This window comes from Xenopus tropicalis, chromosome 1 (genome assembly GCF_000004195.4).
Source record: "Xenopus tropicalis strain Nigerian chromosome 1, UCB_Xtro_10.0, whole genome shotgun sequence".
In the NCBI taxonomy this organism is placed as follows: Eukaryota; Metazoa; Chordata; class Amphibia; order Anura; family Pipidae; genus Xenopus; species Xenopus tropicalis.
In genome coordinates this window covers 138709704-138731449 of record NC_030677.2, presented here as the reverse complement: position 1 = coordinate 138731449, position 21746 = coordinate 138709704, and the positions used below count along the sequence as shown (strand labels likewise).

Below are 21746 nucleotides of genomic sequence, written 5' to 3'. Positions count from 1 at the left end.
CCAAACTTGAATAACATAATCATAGGGTCACCCCGAATGAAACAGCTACATGCTCAGTATTAAAGGTCTAGGAAAGGCTAAGTCACTTGGGGGTGCCAAAATGTTAGGCACCCTGCCTTTCCTTCTCCTTTAACACCAGGGTCACTAGGGGACTGCATTTTTAGGTTTTAAAAAGTGGGTGGAGCAACCAACAGCCAAACAGAATGCACCTGTTATATTTTATTGGTTTGATGTCAGGGTTCCCAAACTTTACACAGTCAATCACTGGGTGACTTTGTACTCAAGGTTAGAAAAAAAGCGGACGGGGCCACCAAAAGCCAATCACATTTCTTTCATTGTTTTCAGTGGGGAAATTTTAACTGCTGCCATTCTCACATGTTTAATGTCAGGGTCCCCAAAATTTGCCACTGGGTGACTATGTTCCAAGTTTAGAGAAGTTGGCGGGGCCAGCAACAGCCAATCAGATTTCACCTATAGACTTCATATATTTAAATTTAAACTGCTGCCGTTCTTTAAATATTAATACTTAAGTCCCCAAACTTTGCAGAGCTAGTCACTGGGTCCCAGTTTAGTAAAAGGGGGCGGAGCCACCAACAACCAATCAGATGTCACTTGTTGACTTTCAGTTGGGAACTTTAAATTGCTGCCATTCAGACACTATTAAAACCAGGGTCCCCAAACTTTGCACAGTGGTTTTTACCATCTAACTATGGTCCAAGGTTAGAAAAATTGGGGTGAGCCAATAACAATTCAGATTTCATTTAGTTACTTCACGTTTTTCAACCCAACATGAAGTTTGTTCTCAAACATCCCTTTCTAGTTTTGCTTTGTTTTTTCGGAGTCATTGTCCTGCCGACAGAAAAGTTGCTGGTTAAACGACCTAGAGGAAAAACTGTCTTAAGTGTAAGGAGCAGAAAACAGAAAAGGATGAGAAAATTGTTTTTAGCTGAAATTACATTTACACACAGCTTTTAAAGTATTTAAAAAAATGTATTCTCTATCCTTTTGACATGTTGAAGTTTTAGGTTAGGCCTTTTCAGAAGATAGCTAGCTCTGCTAATAATTAGCAGATTAGGGTTGGCTGTCCGACCCACTCACCAATAGTATGGACCCCCTGATGACATATGCCACATTACAATCCTGAACTAAAGGCTACAGGTTTCATTATAATTGCCCATTTATGGTAATTTTAAAGGACATGTAAACTCTACATTTCCTATCATGTATAAATGTCGGGCGCATCTCCCCCCACCCAAACGTCCTCATTTGAACTGCATATATCCCCACCGTTTTCCAGCACCATCACATTTTTCCAAAACAAATAGCAGCTTTCACCTGGCAGCCATTTTGCCTGTGATACATAGTTACATAGGGTTGAAAAAAGACCAGAGTCCATCAAGTTCAACCCTTCCAAGTAAACCCAGCACACACAACCTATACTTACCAATCTATAACAACACATACATAAACTATATATACAGCCACTAATACTAACTGTAGATATTAGTATCACAATAGCCTTGGATACTATGCTTGTTCAAGAACTCATCCAGGCCCCTCTTAAAGGCATTAACAGAATCTGCCATTACCACATCACTAGAAAGGGCATTCCACCTCCCCACTGCCTTCACCGTGAAAAACCACCTACGCTGCTTCAAATGGAAGCTCCGTTCCTCTAATCTAAAGGGGTGGCCTATAATCCCCTCTAATGTACTTGTACAGAGTAATGATGTCCCCTCGCAAGCACCTCTTTTCCAGAGAAAACAACCCCAACCTTGACAGTCTAACCTCATAGCTTAAATCTTCCATCACCTTTACCAGTTTAGTCGCACGTCTCTCCAGCTCATTAATATCCTTCTTAAGAACTGGAGCCCAAAACTGCACCACATACTCAAGGTGAGGCCTTACCAGGGACCTATAAAGAGGCAAAATTTTTTTCATCCCTTGACTCAATGCCCTTTTTTATACAAGACAGCACTTTATTTGCTTTAGTAGCCACAGAATGACACTGCACATAAACATGTTTCTCCAGCAGAATGCACAGCTAGAGCAGAGTTTCTATGGAAACCATCTTTTCATTGGCTGAGATACTGGAGAGCATATTGAGTAACCTGAGTTGAGAAGAACTGAGCATGCTCAGTAGCCAACAGCCAAAATCAATTCTTTAGGGAGGGGGCCAAGTGAGTTAGAGGAGGAGAAGGAATCTCAAGTGATTAAGGGGATGCTGCTGCCTTACTATTAACCTTTGAGCATCAGGAGTGGCAGGTATTTAAAGATTTCAAAGAGGCTGTTCACTGATTACAGTTTTTTGAGGGGGGTTTACATGTTCTTTAATACAATGTGGCACTGCATATGGGCTATGATTGCTATCTAAGGTATGACCAGTCTTCCTTAATCTCTTCTTTTAATTTTTTATATTGTGTAGATGATGAAGATGATAGATTCTCTGAAGGGTAATAACAAAGTAAGGACAGTGGTCTTACGGAGTGAAGTTCCTGGAGTCTTTTGTGCAGGTAAAATGGCAAATATGAGAATACTTTTTAAGAATTATAATCTGTTAATGTACTAAATTTGTAGACCTCATCTCACTATGATAAAAGAATGGATACTGCATCAGTATTATTTTATTAAGGGCAACAATATTGGGATATATCAGTATTCATGTTCATGGCTGCTGTATTGTCAGCGGGGGCTTCCGGGCCCCACGGGAGGGGTGAAGTCAGGATCAAGGAGGAAGGCCGCTTCCAGCGAGTCCGAGCGAAGTACAGATGCAGGATTATCCAATAGAGAGGTCAGGTTCAGGCAAAGGTCACTTAAGGCAGGCAGCAAGGTTCAAGGTCAGGAACAGGCAAATAGACAGCAACAGTAAAGCAGATAGGAATATTAGAAACCCAGGAACACAATAGGTAAATTGAGCTATACTCGGGCATTGAACCTGGGTCTCTGGCGTTCTTTTAAGTTTGAATTTGGCGCCATAGCGCGTGACGTCATCGCGCCGGCGTCCTTGCGCCCACGTGGGGCCCTGGGCGCCGCCATCTTGGATTCGCCGCGCCGGGAGGAAGGACGCCGCCGCACGCCAGGTAGGGAGCGTCGCCGATTCATGACAGTACCCCCCCCACGGGGGGCCACTGGACCACTAGACCGAGGCTTCTGAGGAAATTGACCATGGAACGCCTTCACAAGACGAGGAGCATGTACATCAGAGTCTTTCTCCCAGGAGCATTCCTCAGGGCCGAATCCCTTCCATTGGACGAGGTATTGAAGTGATCCCCTGGAGAGCCTAGAATCTAGAATCTTCTCAACTTCGTACTCTTGCTGACCATCCACGAGGACGGCAGAAGGAGGGGACTGAGCAGAAGAGAAGTGATTGAGCACCACTGGTTTCAACAAGGAGACGTGGAACACGTTAGGAATCCGCATCTCTGGGGGAAGTTGTAGCCGGACTGCCACAGGATTGATCACCTCAGAGATGGAGAAGGGACCCAGGAACTTGGGACCCAGTTTCGGAGATGGTACCTTCAAGCGGATGTTCTTGGAAGAAAGCCAGACTTTTTCACCAACCTTGTATGGAGGGGAAGGCTTTCTCCGACGATCAGCGAAGGTTTTGTGTACCAGGGAACTTTTCTCCAAATTAGACTTGGTGGCAGCCCAGATAACAGACATGTGAGCCGCCAGGTCATCTGCAGCGGGAACTTCGGAGAGGAGAAAATCTTGAGGGAAGGCCAAAGGATGTTGACCATACACTGACAAGAAAGGAGATCTTCCAGTGGAGGAATGACTGGCATTGTTGTGAGCGAATTCTGCCCACGGGAGTAAATCTGACCAGTCGTCTTGGCAGAGGGAAACATGGTTTCGCAGAAATTGTTCAAGAGCTTGGTTCACACGCTCTGCTGCCCCATTGGTCTGAGGGTGATAGGCCGAGGAGAACTGAAGAGATACTCCCAGAGACTTGCACAAGGAGCGCCAAAATCTGGACACAAACTGAGACCCCCTATCGGAGACAATTTCCACAGGGAAACCATGCAAACGAAAGATATGCTGTATGAAGAGTTGAGCCAGTTCTACAGCCGAGGGGAGTTTCCTCAAGGGTACGAAGTGTGCCATCTTGCTGAAGCGGTCTATCACTACCCAAATGACAGTGTTACCACAGGAGGGCGGCAACTCCACAATAAAGTCCATACCCAAATGCGTCCATGGGCGAGAGGGTACTGGCAATGGATGCAGAAGACCGCAGGGTCGAGAGTGGCTGGCTTTAGTGGTGGCACATACAGTACAAGCTGCGACAAAGTCTCGGACATCCTTGCGGATGGTCGGCCACCAAACTAGGCGTCGAAGAAGTTCAAGAGTTTTTTCAGAACCAGGGTGGTCAGCTTGTTTGGAGCTATGAGTCTGCTGGAGAATGGGAAGGCGTAACTCAGGAGGTACAAATGCCATCCCTATGGGAGTATCTGGAGGGGCGGTAGACTGGCTTAGCAATATTTGTTCAGCGAATTGGGGCAATACAGAGGCAATGATCCTGGATGGAGGAATGATAGGCTCTTGCTCTATAGGTAGACGATCCTCTGGAGAGAAACTCCGGGATAGGGCGTCTGCCTTCCGATTCTTGGTCCCAGGACGATACGTCAGGACAAAATTGAAACGGGAGAAGAAAAGCGACCACCTCGCCTGACGGGGATTCTGTCTCTTTAGAGACTGTAGAAATTCTAGGTTCTTATGATCGGTATAGATCGTGACCGGATGAGATGCTCCCTCTAAGAGGTGTCGCCATTCCTCGAGGGCGAGTTTGACAGCCAGGAGTTCACGATTCCCAATGTCGTAATTCTGCTCGGCGGAGGAAAACTTCTTGGAGAAGTATGCACATGGATGGAGCTTACCATCTGCAGAATGTCTCTGGGAAAGAATAGCACCTGTTCCTACATCAGAGGCGTCGACTTCAATAAAGAAGGGTAGATGAGGCTCCGGGTGTCGAAGAACAGAGGCCGAAGGGCATCACGAGGTACTCGTAATGCCCATCACGGGTATTGAAAGCCGTCTTCCACTCATCGCCCTCTCGGATCCTGATGAGATTATAGGCCCCACGGAGATCCAACTTAGAGAAAATCTTGGCCCCTTTTAGTTGGTCAAAAAGTTCTGAAATAAGGGGTAAAGGGTATCTGTTCTTAACAGTTATTTTATTGAGACCCCGGTAGTCAATACAGGGGCGGAGTCCACCGTCCTTCTTTTCGACAAAAAAGAAGCCAGCTCCTGCTGGAGAAGTAAAAGGACGGATAAATCCACGCTGGAGATTCTCAGAGATATACTCCTTCATGGCAGCCGTCTCTGCAGGGGATAAGGGATAGGTCTGCCCACGGGGTGGCATGATTCCAGGAAGGAGATCAATAGGGCAGTCATACCGCCGATGCGGGGGAAGAAACTCTGCAGATTTTTTACAAAAGACATCAGAGAAGTCCCTGTAGACGGAGGGTAGAGCTGAAAGACTCGTAGAGGAGACTGTAACCCGCTGGAGTGGCTGAAGAATTAAACAATGTCTTTGGCAGTACTGACTCCAACGGGAGATTTGACCCGATGACCAGTCAATGGAGGGGTTATGGAGTCGTAGCCATGGCAACCCCAGCACAACAGGAGACGAAGGACATGGAATGATCAGGAATGACATCTTTTCCAGATGTAGTGCTCCAACCTGGACAGATAGTTCACCGGTGGTTAACGTGATGGTGTCCGTGGAGAGAGGTCTGTCATCGATGGCGAGGACCCGAATAGGAGGAGTCACTGGAAAGAGGGAAATGCCAACCTTTTTTGCGAATGCCAAGTCCATAAAGTTTCCTGCAGCTCCGGAATCAAGGAAGGCTGAGACTGGAATTGCCTGGGAGGGCAACCGGATCTGCACAGGAACATGAAATTGGTGAGATTGTTCCGCTGACTTAGGAACAATACTACCAGCAAAAGAAACAATAGTCTTACTTGAAGCAGGAGAATTCCCCAGCTTGACAGGGCAGGAAACCGCTAAGTGGGATTGTCCGCCGCAGTATAGACATAGGCCGGAAAGGCGTCTCCGAAGCTTCTCTTGTGCAGATAGTCGAGCCTTCCCAAGTTGCATGGGTTCCTCCGAAGGGGAAGAGGTAAACTGCGGGGAAGACGGTGGTATCATAGGGTTCTGGAAGCGCGGAGCCAGGACTGGATGAGACTTTTTACTCCGCTCTTTATCAGCCTGATGTTCCTTAAGGCGAGTGTCTACCTTAATAGCGAGAGCAATCAAATCTTCAAGGGAGTCAGGTAGATCTCTGGATACCAGGTCATCCTTCAGACGGGACGATAGGCCTTGATAGAAGACTGCCTTATAAGCCTCCTCATTCCAGGAAGTTTCTGCCATGAGGGTTCTAAAGTCTATGGCATACTCACTGGCACCGAGACTGCCCTGGCGGATTTGCAGCAGGCGTGAAGAGGCAGTAGCAACCCGACCAGGGGCATCAAAGATGGTTCTGAACATCTGTAGAAATTCCTTCACATCAAATGTCAGAGGTGACTGACTCTCCCAGAGAGAAGTTGCCCATTCCAGTGGTTTGCCCTCCAGACGAGACATAACGTAGCCCACCTTCGCTCGTTCACAGGAGAATTGGGAAGGTTGGAACTCAAACTGAATCTGGCATTGAGTCACGAATCCCCTGCAGGACTGCGGATTGCCACTGTAGCGCGGAGGAGGAGGTATTCGTGGCTCACGAGCTGGCGGCATCGCTGGCAGAGGAACCACCACAGCAGGAGGAATATCCGCGACAGCGGGAGTAACGGGCAAACGGGACAAAATGGAATCAAGTACTTGCCCAATTCTGACTTGCTGGGATTCATACGCCTCCATACGGGACGCCAGCCCGCGAAGGGCTCTTCCGACGTCCGGTACCGCTTCCTCGGGATCCATGGCCCGAGTATAATGTCAGCGGGGGCTTCCGGGCCCCACGGGAGGGGTGAAGTCAGGATCAAGGAGGAAGGCCGCTTCCAGCGAGTCCGAGCGAAGTACAGATGCAGGATTATCCAATAGAGAGGTCAGGTTCAGGCAAAGGTCACTTAAGGCAGGCAGCAAGGTTCAAGGTCAGGAACAGGCAAATAGACAGCAACAGTAAAGCAGATAGGAATATTAGAAACCCAGGAACACAATAGGTAAATTGAGCTATACTCGGGCATTGAACCTGGGTCTCTGGCGTTCTTTTAAGTTTGAATTTGGCGCCATAGCGCGTGACGTCATCGCGCCGGCGTCCTTGCGCCCAAATTATTCTCATGAACTCCCTATTTATCTCCTTTGCACAATTTGTCCTTCCCTGTAACTGGGGCAAATCACTAACACAGTGTGCTACTTCCAAGAAGGCAGGTTCCTACTGCATGCTTGCTGATCCAGACATGCACATGATATCGCAGTTTTGGTAGGCTGCAGACACGCCTGCATTCTAGAAGGTTTGTGCTGGGTGTGATCAGGAACATAGGACTACTTTTATCTTAGAATTTCTTTAGCAGCATCTGTAATAATGGCAAATATAAATACATATTGTACTACGGAAAGACCATCTCCCATAGACTCCATTTTAACCAAATAATTCACATATTTAAAAATTATTTCCTTTTTTTCTGTAAAAATAAAACAGTACCTTGTACTTGATCCCAACTAAGATATAATTAATCCTTATTAGAGCAAAAACAGTTCTATTGGGTTTAATTACTGTTTAAATATTTTTTTTTAGTAGACTTAGGGGCACATTTACAAAAGCACGAACGCTCCGAGCGTATTTTCGCCGATTTTTTCGGGCGTCCGCACGACTTTTTCGGACGGCGCACAACTTTTTCGGACGGCGCACAACTTTTTCGGACGGCGCACGACTTTTTCGGACGTTTGCACGAAAAAATCGGAAAGGTTTTACCGCTGTTTACAATTGTTCGGTACGAAAATTTTGTGACTTTCGGATCGCCAATACGATATTATCGTGACTAATACGATTTTTTCGTATGCATTTTCGTGATATTTGCGATCTTCCGAAATTTTCGTTTCCAATGCGATTTTTTCCCATTCGTGATTCAGATTCGGGGATTAGTAAATGTGCCCCTTAGGGTAGGAGATCCAAGAAAAAAATTTGAATCGTCAAAAAAAGAAAGTTAATAAATGCCCCCCTTAAAGTTAAGTGACTGATTTGTCTTTTGGACCTATTGTCATGTGGGGATAACATTTTTGGAAAAATGATATTCTGCTTGGTAGCATTTCAAGTGAACCTGGCCCCAAGTTAACAAGTTAATCACCTTGTCAGTATATTATTTTAGTAATGCTTGCTGCGTAGGTGGCGAAATATATAACCACAGCAACATTCCAATGCTTACAAACTTATAAAAATATTGATTTGAAACACAGCATATGCATTGCAATAGCAATGATAATTGGCACGTATCACATTTTTAACAAATTAGTAATTAAATCAATCAAGTAAAGAAGAATATAATTAATGCTAATACTTTGCTCATTAGTAGGCATTTAATTAAATGGCTTTATGGAATTGTAGTTATTTCTCCATACTTATGTTACCCATGAGAATTTCTTTCACTAGACAAAAGGTGTTATAAATATGCATGTGAGCGTAATACACCAAACTGGATACCAAGATGTTCTTGGCATATGTTTGTTGTGTTTGTGTTGTTCTACTGATTAATAAGGATGAGATCCTTCTGACTGCTATCAGCTGTCAGATTCCCTTGTACTTGTGTCTTACTACAATCAAGTAATCCCTGTATGTCAGACTCCCAATGTTGACCTATGCTTTCTAATCATCAGAATGTCACCTTATGTCATGTAACTGTCAACAAAATATTACCAGGCACTGAATTTTATGCTTTGTTCTGTTTGAACATTCCCCACTTACTTATCTTATTTCTTTTGGCAGATTATTCTTTGAAATATGTGTCTTCAAAAAATGAAAGGCCCAACTTACCAACATGGGGTACAAGTGATTACTATCTTGTCCCTATCAGCTTGTAATAAATTAACACTTGTGCTTGCAGGGCAATTGTGCCCTTGTGGTGCATACACAGAGCAGGTGTAGAGTACAGGACTCTGGATCACTTTGAGTGCTTGCTATTCCTTCCTTTCCATGTCATGAAAAACATGTAAAAAGTGGTATGTAAAGGGATGACCAAATCATGCCCATATACAGTCAGTGTTCTTTTTTAAGAACTATTTTATTCAGCAAAATGATATTAAATTTTCAGGGGCAAAAATTTACACTGCAGCTTTTATGCAAGAACCAAAACCTTCTTTTTTTCACTAGCTGGAAGAAAGTTAAAACATAATATCAGGGCTTCTCTCTAATGAACCACACATTTTACATGTGCTTTGTCCAGCTTTATTGGTATAAGTCTGTGTTTTCAACCCTGTCCTCAAATGGCCCTGGCTTAAGAGAATTCAAGGATATCCTGCTTGAGTGCTAGCATGGGAGTCCTCTTGTCAACTGTTCAGGGTTTTACACACTGTCAAGTAAAAAGTTCCCTAAGTAATCCACCTCAAAGGTTTACAGATAACTGGTAATATCCTTAACAGTTTATTTTATAATTTAAAATTAGTTTGGCTAATTATATAATCATGAAAAGTAAAACAGAGCTCTAATTTGAGGGGTGTAACTATAGAGGGATCAAGCCTTCAACTGCTGGTGGACCCAGTGGGTCACCTACTGATAAGCATTGTCATTGTATATTTATGAAAATCTTTGTATTCCTGAAATTAAAGGGGCTGTAAAATGTTTATATGGGGCCCAGTCCACTGGCAAGTTTTCCTTTTCATTCTTTACATCTACTTTTCAGTTGTAGGCAGTGGCAGATTCAGCAGCATATTAATGGTCAGACACTGTTTAATCACAAGCTTCACTCACTTGTTTTGTTGTAATATAAAAAAATAGGTGAGCCAGATGGTGTGGCTGGGAAACAGCTGGGAAAACTGTGTAAGACAGAGCCCCTGAGGATAACGGGGTATTACGCAGCATGTTGTAACCTAAAGCTTTATATATATTGCGCTGATGGCTGGCTCCTGCACAGAATGTCTTGCATTTTCCTGGTACCTTGGGGCAGAGTACATTCTGGCCTTATTCTTTTGCTTAATACGGTGTTTATACAAAAAGACACTGAAACATATAGGTTTAATTTATATAAAACGCGAAGACCAAAAGTGTAATGTTACATTGTAGTGTTTATGCTGCATTTTTAGAATAACATTCATCTCTTAAAGCTACTGTGGGAGTAAACACAAATGTGCTGTAAACACTGGCAGCATGCAGAGTTTAACTTGCATAAGGCATTTATGTGTGGACATGTCTACGGGAAACCACAAAATTTAGGTGACTGGAGTTTTAATATTATTATGGTGTGTGTTGAACTTGTATGTATCTTATTCTAGTTTACATTAATTTTGATCCATTAATTGTGATACAGTCTGCAGGTAGATAGATGCACATAACTTGGACAGAAGTAATTGGACGGGGGCCATATTCAGACACAATATTGAAACACAATATGGACTAATATAGACCTGGACTGGGATTCAGAATGGACTCTGGCTTTTCAAGTACACAGAGGCCAAAAATCCAGCCAGGGATTCTTAACTTAAAAATGGGTCTTCAACCTGTTCAGGATTAGTCTTTATATCTTCAAAATCTCCTTTATTGCAGTGACCTTTCTTCATAAAACAGAATTCTTGGCCTTGTTTCATTGTTATAACCCTGCACTAATCTATTAAAGGGACAATAACACCAAAAAATGAAAATGTATAAAAGTAATTACTATATAATGTAATGCTGCCCTGTACTGGTACAACTGGTGTGTTTTCCTTAGAAAGACTACTATAGTTTATATAAATAAAGCTTCTGTGTAGCCACGGGGGCAGCCATTTACAGGAGAAAAGGCACAGGTTACTTAGCAGATAACAGATAAAACCCCATTATATTCTACAAAGCTTATCTGTTATCTGCTATGTTACCTGTGCCTTTTCTCCTTTTTCCCAGCTTCAATGGCTGCCTTCGTGTTGACATAGCAGCTCATTTATATAAACTATAGTAGCATTTCTGTTGCAAACTTACCAGTTTTTTTTTTACCAGCGCAGGGCAACTGTACATTATATTTTAATGACTTTCATTTTTTGGTTACTGTTCCTTTAAAGCACACTGCAGTGAGCCTCTGGTGCTTAACTTCCTTGGAATCTGAGGGCAGTAGATTCCAGTGGAATAGATAAAGATTTATATACATTTTAAAACAGTGCTTCTGTCATGGTTAAGTGGTGGAGGGACGATAATGGAAGTCAGTTGTGGCCACTCCCTTTTTTAAACCACCCCCATACTAAACCATGCCTATGTTAGCACATACATTTTTAAGACCATATCTACATTAATGGTGGTAGCAAACCTAAAAGACCAATGGTTGGTGTTCACTTTCGGGTCATCGTGCATCACTCATATGTGACAGAAGTTTTTTAAATCATATTAAACAACATCCAACATCTTTAAGTCTATATGCACAGAAACCCCCAGCACATAATCACACACCTTAAGGACCTCCTAACTACTATTTTCAAATTCTAACAAATTCCCAGAACAAACCTTGGCCAGGTTCACCTCCTACAGGCAGCTTAGGGCAAGCAGAGTATGGCACACACAGGTAGCATAGGGCAGGCAGAGTATGGCACACACATTCAGCACAGGACAGATAGAGTATGGCATACAAAAGCAGCACAGGGCAGGCAGAGCATGGCACACACAGGCAGCACAGAGCAGGAAGAGTATGGCACACACAGGCAGCAAAGGGCAGGCAGAGTATAGCACACACAGGTAGCATAGGGCAGACTGTATTGCACATAAAGGCAGCACAGGGCAGGCAGAGTATGGCACACACAGGCAGCACAGGACGGGCAGAGTATGGCACGCACAGGCAGCATAGATCTGAGGTGTCAACAATGGAGGGACTTACAGGTGTGACCAAAGGAGGAGAGTCTTATAGTTGTGAACAATACAGAGGATTACAGCCTGAATCTGAGGTGTGAACAAGACAAGAGGGCCAGTTAATCTCATTACTGATACCATTTAAAGGAGAAGGAAAGTAATTTTGGCATTTTACTGCCAATAGATTTGCCACATTAGTGCCACCTAGAACACTATATTTATTCAACAGAAAGCATTATCATACCCTAGAAGCTCCCTCCCTTTGTTTAAGACAGCAGCTGCCATTTTAAGTAGCTTTCTGCTTGCAGCTCTAGTCCTTGGTAGCTCATATTACACATTCCTAAGGGATGGAGTTCTTTGCATTCTTGTGGGAGGGGGAGCAGGAGACAGCTGTGCATACTTCTTTTGATTGGGGACTAAGTGCAGTGTTTCTTTGAGTGCTTATATAAGCTGTATTTACATAGACCTTTCTGATAAAGCTTTCTTAGTTTTTACCTGTCTTCTCCTTTAAAGCTTACACAAAGGTAAGCAGTCACAGCAGCCAGACAGATGGAGGGCCTCACATGGGGGCGTCGGCCACCAGTTAGGCAGCACTGGCTTAGTAAATTATATGTATCTACACATTTGTGACTTCAGTAGATCAATTTATTTTAAGTTTATGTAATTATTAAAGCCTTGATTCCATTATGAAAATTATAGGTTTAACTTTTCTTACCATGGATATAAAATCTATTATTTAGAAAACCATTATCCAGAGCGTTTTAATATACTGATATGTCATTTGCCATAGTATCCTATTTAAACGAACAATTCTTAATTTTGACTGATTTGATTTCTTGGTCACTATAATAGTTACATTATACCTTGATATAGTTTAAAGAAATGGTGCCCCACATTATGGAAAACTTCAGGGCCCAAGCATTCCAGATAATAGATCCCATACCTGTATATAATTATTTTTGTTCTGACATTTTAAATTTGGTCCCAGGCATTTTTCTTAAAATCCTTTCAGTTTACTTACTTAGTAAAACAGTGTACTTTTTCAATACATTCTCAAATACATTTTCAAACATTGTTTTTTGTGCCCCACAATTTTTTGAAGACATTACAAGCTGCCCTTCTGGTGAGCCTGCTTTATACGATGGCTGGTTAATTAGGCCAGATGCCCTATATTGCTATTCTGTGACAAGCAGCCTGATGTCGGGGAAATTAGCATGCTTCATCTGTACCACACTCAAATTATTTTTGATGAGTTTGTCAGTTAACCATATGACAACATAATTTGACAAGTGGATTTTTTTTAGTATGTGTCACTTGATACTGCATTTGCATTGAGATATCACTTAAACACACATATTTAGAAAACTGGCGTCAAGAGACACTTGCAAAATAAAATGATAAACATGCTACATTTTTGTAAATGGTGTTTTCATAAATGTTATCTTGCAAAGAGGACTTTAACAAGTGATTTGCAGTGCGTTTTGTAAGCTAATTGTTTAAGCAACTAGAAAGTCTTGCCATTAAGATAATGTTTTTACTTTCAATAAAGCTTGCTTTTGTTATTTCTAAAGGTTTATGGCAGGGGTGGGCAAACTTTTTGGCTCACGGGCCACATTTACTTACCCCCGGGCCGGACCGGGCCAGGGCGGGCAGGGCCAGGCCAGCGATACACCCCCTTCATCTCTTTAATTCCGGCTTGCCAATGACACCAAGTCTCGCGTGATGAGACTTGGCGTCGTCGGCGGGCCGGATTTAAAAGGCCAAGGGGCCGGATGCGGCCCGCGGGCCATAGTTTGCCCACCCCTGGTTTATGGGCTAATTTACCAACTAAATGACTCAAGGGTTTTTTTTTAACCATAATGCTCTCCTCCATATTTTGTGTCCAGTACTGTCAGATGCAAATCTGCAAAAAAAATATATCCGGATATCATTTGGGTGGGCCAATTGGCAAGCCCCATACATGGGCTAATAAGCTGCAGACTTTGTTTGGAGGGACTGATCCATTTTTCAGCCTGTGTATGGCCCAAGAAAGGAGCTAGATAAAACTACAAAATGAGTGCCCACTATAAATTGTAACATTGTGGCAAAGTAATGCACTGGAAATAATATAAATATATAGACATGAGCCAGCGTTATTGAATTTAACTCTTTCCTTCTGTACACTAGATATGTGTCTGGCACATCTGGGCTTGGCAATTTTTGCCCACTCCTCGCAAAAGTGTTCCAGAGCTGTTAAATTGCGAGGGCTCTCTTTAGGTCACTCCACAGATATTCAATCAGATGAAGGTCTGGGATCTGGATGGGCCATTCCAAAACATTTATCCTCCTTTTATTAAGCCATTGCTTGTTTAATTTAGGTGTATGCTTTGGGTCATTGTCATGCTGAAAGGTCAAGTTCCTCTTCATCTTCATCCACCTAGCAGATACTTGAAGGTTTTATGACAAAATAGACTGATACATGGAACAAATCATGATTCCATGCACTTTTACTAAAACACAAGTTCCAGCTGATAAAAGGTATGATTATGTTATGGCCAAATAGTTCAACCTTGGTCTCATCAGAGCATAATCATTTTTTTGTGGGAGACTGGGCATAACTTTTGCAAAGTTTAGCTGGACTTAGATGCTTTTCTATGTGAGTAAAGGCTTTCATCTTGCTACCATACCCCACAAGCGAGAAATCAAGAATACAACTTGCCAAAAATCCAGCAGCTCCTTTAAAGGAGAAGGAAAGGCTAAGTCACTTGGGGGTGCCAAAATGTTAGGCACCCCCAAGTGACTTTAATCGCTTACCTTGTACCCTGGGCTGTTGCCCCTGTTAGGAGAAAACAGCACCAGCCCGGGGTAGCTGCAGTGAGCGCTTCCTCCTTCCTGCTTCGTTTTGCCGGCAAATTCCCAGAAACGGCGCATGCACAGTAGAGTGAAAAGCCAACTTCTTTGTTAAAGTTTAGCTTTTTCACTCTACTGCGCATGTGCGCGTGAGCGAAGCAGAAAGGAGGAAGCGCTGCAGCTACCCTGGGCTGGTGCTGTTCTCTCCGAACAGGGGCACCAGCCAGGGGTAAAAGGTAGACGATTTAAGTCACTTGGGGGTGCCTAACATTTTACACCTTGTCTTCTCATCAATCTTAAAGGGACATTCTGATCTTGCTACAATCACTGTTTTGTTTTGTAACCCTGTTCTGATTGATACCTTTCAATGATAAAATCCATTTCATGTTTTGAAAGTTCTTTGTGGACCATGGCTTTTGGAGTACCAATGGGAATAATCCTACAGGATTCACCCAATTCAATTAAAATCTGTTGCAAAGTGTCTATATACATCTGTATTAGTTTAGCATTTTGAAAAATTCTTCAAATCACTGTGTTTCTTTATCCTATTCTTTACAGGCAGAGGCTGGCCAAGCTGGCTGAGCGCCCTAGGCTACCTGGCTGGCCTCCTTGTCCTCCTTCCCCATGTGTGTGTGAACAACCACGCTCAGTGACATCTTGGGGGTGAGATTGTAATGTGCCAATTGTTGGGGGTGGCGGAATACCTGGGGTAGGCAGAAGAGGTACTTGCCTAGCTTCTTTCTAACTGCCTACCTCTAGTTCTGGCCCTGTTCTTGAGGTCTGACCAACTTATACCTGACTTTAGAATAATGGAGGGCACTCCGGGCTAAAATATTCTTGCCCTTTACAAGCAATCAAAGAAAAACAAATATATGAAATATCCAGGTGCTAGGGTTTCAACAATCCCCCATTAGAGGATTATATACACCAATAGAACCCCAAGTAAACCCTGCACATCAGAAAAAACTTTCCCAGGGAGGTATTATAGTTAAAAGACATTTTTATTTAACAAATCATTATGCAGCCAAAATATTGCATCTTAAACCGTACAATATCCATAATTAAACAATACATACCACCCAGTGAAAAAAACCTGAACAAAAGCATATGAAGGAAGATACTCTGAATGAGAGAATACCCCTATAATACAAAGGCGTTTGAGCCGAAACGTTGGGGTTCAACTTATACCTGACCACAGGGACATTTTAGATGGTTGAGATATATAATTTCCCCTAATCACAAAGCAATAACCATTAAGGCAGGGTAAAATGTCCCATAAACTTTGCATTCCTTTTCTTTTGGTTTCTTTCAAGTCGGATGTTCCAAGCTTCCCTTTTAATATATACCAACTAAGGTAGCAAAGCAGCTGCTTTTTAGAAAAGGTATCACTTTTTTCCCAGTTACAGAAGTGGTCAAAATTTGTTCATTGCAAGTCATATTCATTACACTAATGTTAAAAAACGGGGTATACTGTCACATTAAAATTGTTTACCCCACCACCTCCTTTTTTCATTCCTCATTGTTAAAGCCATTGTTACAATATTCAACATTACTACTACTCTTGTTATCTATTCTTTTCAATCTCTTCTTGTCCTTACTCCCTCTTTCTTAAGCTCTACCATTTGGCTGCTTTCTGTCTTGGTATTCTTTTGTCTATGCCCTTCTATCTTTTGCCTTATGTGCTGTTTTAGACTAATGCTGTTTAGACTAATTCACAATATTTATTGATTAGTGTCAGCTGCTTATACAGCTAGGGAGTCTCTAACATGTAAGATTCTGATCTGTAGTTCACTTTATTCAGCTGCCAAAGGACCAGCTGGAACAATTCTTCACATGTTCAAATAAAATACTTTTCTTTTTCTGAACAGTCAGATGCACTGTTACTTTCAACCTGTTTTTTTTTTAACAGCAAGTCTTTTCCATTATTTACAATCAAACAGCTTAAGGGGATATATTATTTATGTTGTATGTGATGTTTGAAATGAAATGCATGTTGTTATTAATATTAACACATATTTATTAAGCTCTATCTTCATTTTCCATCAGGAAAATGTACTTCCACTTTAAACTGAATGTGATCAGAGGAACGCTCATTTTGTGAAATTCTGCATTCATGCATTATGGCTTGTGGAACTGTTAGATTGCACTTTTATAAACTGCGCATTATAATAATTGCTTGCACAAACTATTTCTTAAGTGATGTGTTTTTCCCTTATAAAGGAGAGCTTTAGGATCAATTAATTTACATTAGCTCTTAAATTGGCTTAACAATCAATAAGGGTCAAGCTAGATTTTTCTCTGTTCAACCCATTCCTTTTTTACTCCAATCTGCAATTAGCCGCATTGCGTAAAACATCTGATTTTATGTATTGAAGAGTCATGAATGAGATTCCCTGTACAGAAATGAAATGACAGCATCTATATATGTGATCTTTATTGGGCAATCTTGTAAAATAAAATACCTAATAATACACATAACCACACAATTTCCTGAAGTAAATGATCTGTGGATTATATTAGCTTGGTAAAATGTTGGAACTACTTGACTAAAACTACAGCACTTCTAAATCCATATCCCAACAGTTTGGAAGGGGGTTTCTGTGCCTGTTTCAAGGGAGTAATGTAATATATGGTTACAAATTTTGCTATAGTTCTAATCACCAATAATCCGATCACCCATTGATTATTGCTGAGAAGGGAGTGAAAAAACATGACTGGTCTGAGCAGTGCAGTATGTTCAGGTTTAGTCTGCAAAAGGCTTTTATTATTTAGCTTTTTATGTGTGGGTGACAGGTCCCCTTTAATACTCTTGGTCTGCAACAGTTTGTGATTTATTAGTTTAAGCATAATGTATTCTACTATTGTGACTTAGTGACTAAAAGATTGTTCTTGTGAGCAGGGTTCTCTGATCCTGTTTATAGAAAAAGGGTAGCAGATGAAAAAAGACCAGGGAAAAGGGGAGAAAGGTAATGCTTATAGTGATGGGAGGGTGGAATTAAGTCTGTAAGGGCTGGAGTAAGCCCAAAACATTGCCTGTTTATCTGACCTGGAAATAAAAAACAACTTTTCCCTATTGCAACAAGGATGTGCTGCAGTTTAATTTCACTATGATGTTCCATAGGACTCAGTGGCACTCTACAGCTCCAACCTGGCCAAAAGAAAGTCATGAAACCAAAGCTTGAATGAATTCTGAAATGGTCGTAGTCTTTGCGAAAAATACAACTTTTTCGTGGAATTTAACCAAAACCACGAAAAAGCCATACTATTTTAACGATATTATCGTGGTCAATACGAAAAGTTCTTACAAATTTTTCTCATTCGTGGTCAATTGCACTTTAATGGGTGGGCCCCTATGTGTCAGTGCAGCATAAAGGATGGAACTCCAGGTGAAAATGCCTACAGGTACATGAACCAAATATAGCTGAAACCCTTAATAAATGTTTCTCCTTTATTCAGTTGTCAGCAGTAGTTAGGTAGCTTGTCTTTCATAAGCTCTTTAAATACAGTATATGCAGTGTAACCCATAAATTGTAAAAATACTATGATTTGTTCAATTTTCTTTAAACAGCATTTTTTCACATAATTGGCATAGACAAGAATAGCAAGGTTTCAGGGGTTGTAAGAGAAACATTAAAAAAGTTCTAGTTTAAAACACTGAGGGGCACATTTACTAAAATTCATTCTTTTCTAGTCTTGAAACGTGATATGGTATAAATTAGAAGTAACCACAATAATTTCTGTAATTCTAAAATGTCTCGACAATGCTTTTATTGTTCGTACGAAAATATCGCAATTGCATTCCGAAAGTCACTCAATTTTTGGAGAACAGTTCTGGCTTTGAAGCCTTCCATTGCTGGCTTTGGAAACCTTCCATAGGACTCAATGGCACTTGACAGATCAAACCTGGGGAAAATATAGTCCCGATGAAAGTGTAACCAAAGCGTTAACGAATTCCGAAATGTTTGTATTATTTGTGCAAAATATGTTTTTTTTAGTTGAAATTTACCAAAAACCACGAAAAACTTGTGGAATTTTAACAAAATTTTTGCATAAATTCTGAAATGTTCTTTCGTATAGAAGAAACACGAATTTATCTGAAAATTGTTTAGCAAATGGGCCCCTGAGAGTCTATAATATGTGCATAGTCCTTGACAATAATTTAAAGGGGAACACTCATGAAATCAAAAACTACAGTCTGAAAATCTTATATAAAACATGGCATTTTCCTAAATATGTTGCTTTATTTATTTATTTATTTATTTTTGCACCATTTAAAATGATAATAAACTAGTTTTGTTGCTTTAAAGGAGAAGGAAAGGCAAAGTCACTTGGGGGTGCCAAAATGTTAGGCATGAGGAATCTCACTGGTGCTGTTCTCTCCGAACAGGGGCACCAGCCCGGGGTAAAAGGTAGGCAATTTAAGTTACTTGGGGGTGCCTAACATTTTGGCACCCCCAAGTGACTTTGCCTTTCTTTGTCCTTTAACTCGTCTCCTTCGCTTTCCTACCTTGCCTCTGGCAGCTTGCCAAATTCCTCATCGCTGACTTCAAGATGTGAGAGACTTCTGCCTGTGCCAATAGTGAAACAAATCAATGCTCATCTCACTTTTATTTGGACCTCCCTTGTTCCTGACATCATAGGCAAGCTTCACATGTCTGTAGCTATCATTGCCTCTTTACATTGTGCAGGGCTCTAAACCTGCATCAGAAGTCTTTTGTTCTGAAGCGTCTGAAGAATTGCGGATGTGCTCATGAATGCACACACGTGACCACGAGTGTGCGCACAGGTATAACAATACAAACAGTGGATATTGTGGGTACAGGGAGGGTGATGCAGAAGTTTGGAGGCCCCATAGTGGTCTTGAATGATACCAAATTTCAATGTAAGTGGAATTGGGTGGTGCTAAAAGATCTGGCATGAGCACCTGCTGATTTGTAAAGGTTTGTGACCAGGAGACTTAGGCATGATTTATATCTGTAGAAGAAGGTCACTGAGTATTGTGTAAAACAAATGTATGTTTAACATTTTAAATGCTAAAATTTCAAGTGATGACAGCTGTAAAACAGATACTGGTTAAGAACTGTTGGGAGCATCTCAGACATTTGGCATATTGTATCAAATAGTACAATGTCTATGTGTTAAAATAAATAAAGGTTGTGTACCTTAGAATGTGTAGTGCCAACATGCATTTTTGTGCTCAAGCTACCTTATTTAAAAAAAGTATGCAACAGAGTATTTGGGAGCGCACAAGTGAGAAACACATTGTTCCATTCATTTTCGATGAGGCTTGAAAACTGAGGTAAAAGAGCAAACAGGGAGAATAAAGCTACCCCAAGGTAGATAATTAACAATAAACAACCCCCAATAAACAATCCCCTCCATAAACCCAATGTTGTTACAGTTTGACTTACAGATAAGAAGGCATCCATAAGGACAATAACACATGAGGAGATTATTCGCCCTCGGTAGTCAAGATTTAACTGTGGGTTACTAATCTCTGCTTGTATGTTTATTTGGGTGAGAATTTTTATTTTGTTTTTCTTTTTGTAACTTGAAATTTTTATTATATTTCAGGCATATAAAAAAGCTAGGGCATATGCTTGTTACAGTGAGTTCCAGAGAAGAGAAATTGTTAAAGTGCTAATTTACAACCATTTAGCGAAGCATTGACATATGATTAGCGTGGAGCCTGTGTGTAATTATTAAGTAACTTTAAAAACGTACAGATAAACCGCAAAACCGTAAGTAAGGGGAAAAAAAAACAGGTCCCTTGGGAGGGTTGAAAATCTACAATTGTGTATCAGGTTGATTGGGGTCACTGAATTGGAATATTGTCTCCCTGTCTGAGTGTGTTGGTTATATAATAATCCCAACTGGACCAAATCTTCTCCCAGTTCTCACAGATGCCTCTGATATTAGCAGTCATAAATATAATTTCCCTTATGTCTTTCAGTTTGGGAGGGTGTGGATTTTTTGCTGTGAAGTAATGCCAAGCCTAGATGCAGTTAGACTAAAATTTGCAAGTCTCTGTTCTGAGGTGGTATTATCTAGAATAGGCTTGCCTACTAGTGTTGTGTAGATATCTAAGTGGACTTCTCTAAATAGGATGCAAGAAAATAACTCTTCCACTTCTTGCCTTGGAACATACGGGTGTCATACTTAAAGAGCCTGGATTTGTATATGCATTCCTTCTGTCTAAAACATTTCACATTGTATATTATTTATATAGCGCCATCAATTTACGCAGTGCTTTACAGAATAGAGGGGTACAAAAGACAGAACAGATAACGTACATATAAACAATTCACAAAAATGGTAGCAGCCAATCAGATGCTTTGCTTTGATTTGCTAACTGTTGAAATCTAATTGCTGATTGGTTGCCCTGGGCAACATCACCAGTAATGCTTCACTCCATTTTTTACACAGCATGATAAATATACCCCTAAGTGCGGAGTGAGAGGGGAAAACCAGTGGTTAGTGAATGTTTGGGGGGTTTAGGTTATAGGCTTGAACCAGGCTGAAAAATCATCTAGAAATTTAGAAGTAGCTCCTGGAGTGCAGTAGATCATTGCAACCTGTAAAGCAAATGGGCAGTAGATCCTAGCTGCATGGACTTCAAAAGAGTGGAAGGCGAAGGACGGTATTTGAGCAAAGGGCTAGAATAAGCAATGCTCGAACAGTAAAATATATTTATGGTTCCTTATCACTGAAGCTAAGGGCTCAATGCTCAGTGCATAAAAAAAGAGATGATAGAGGGCATCCTTGCCTGGTGCTATTGCGAATGGGGATCTGACCAGGAGAAGCTTCTGGTAGCTTTAACGTGGTTATGGGTTTATAAATTTTGCATAGCTCTTAGAAAGAAACCCCTGATACCCAATTGCCTAATAAACTCGAACATGTAGTTCCAATTTAAATGATCAAATGCTTTTTTGGTGTCTAAGCTGAGTAACAAGGTTGGCGTCTGCTTTT

General features: G+C 41.4%; 1 protein-coding gene across 1 annotated transcript in view; it reads left to right on the top strand.

Moving 5' to 3' along the window:
• Nucleotides 1-21746, top strand: part of auh (AU RNA binding protein/enoyl-CoA hydratase) — a 152853-nt gene that overhangs the window by 17367 nt on the left and 113740 nt on the right. The window contains 1 exon segment of the mRNA NM_001126065.1: nucleotides 2426-2513. Within this exon segment, the coding sequence (NP_001119537.1) occupies nucleotides 2426-2513 (88 nt within the window).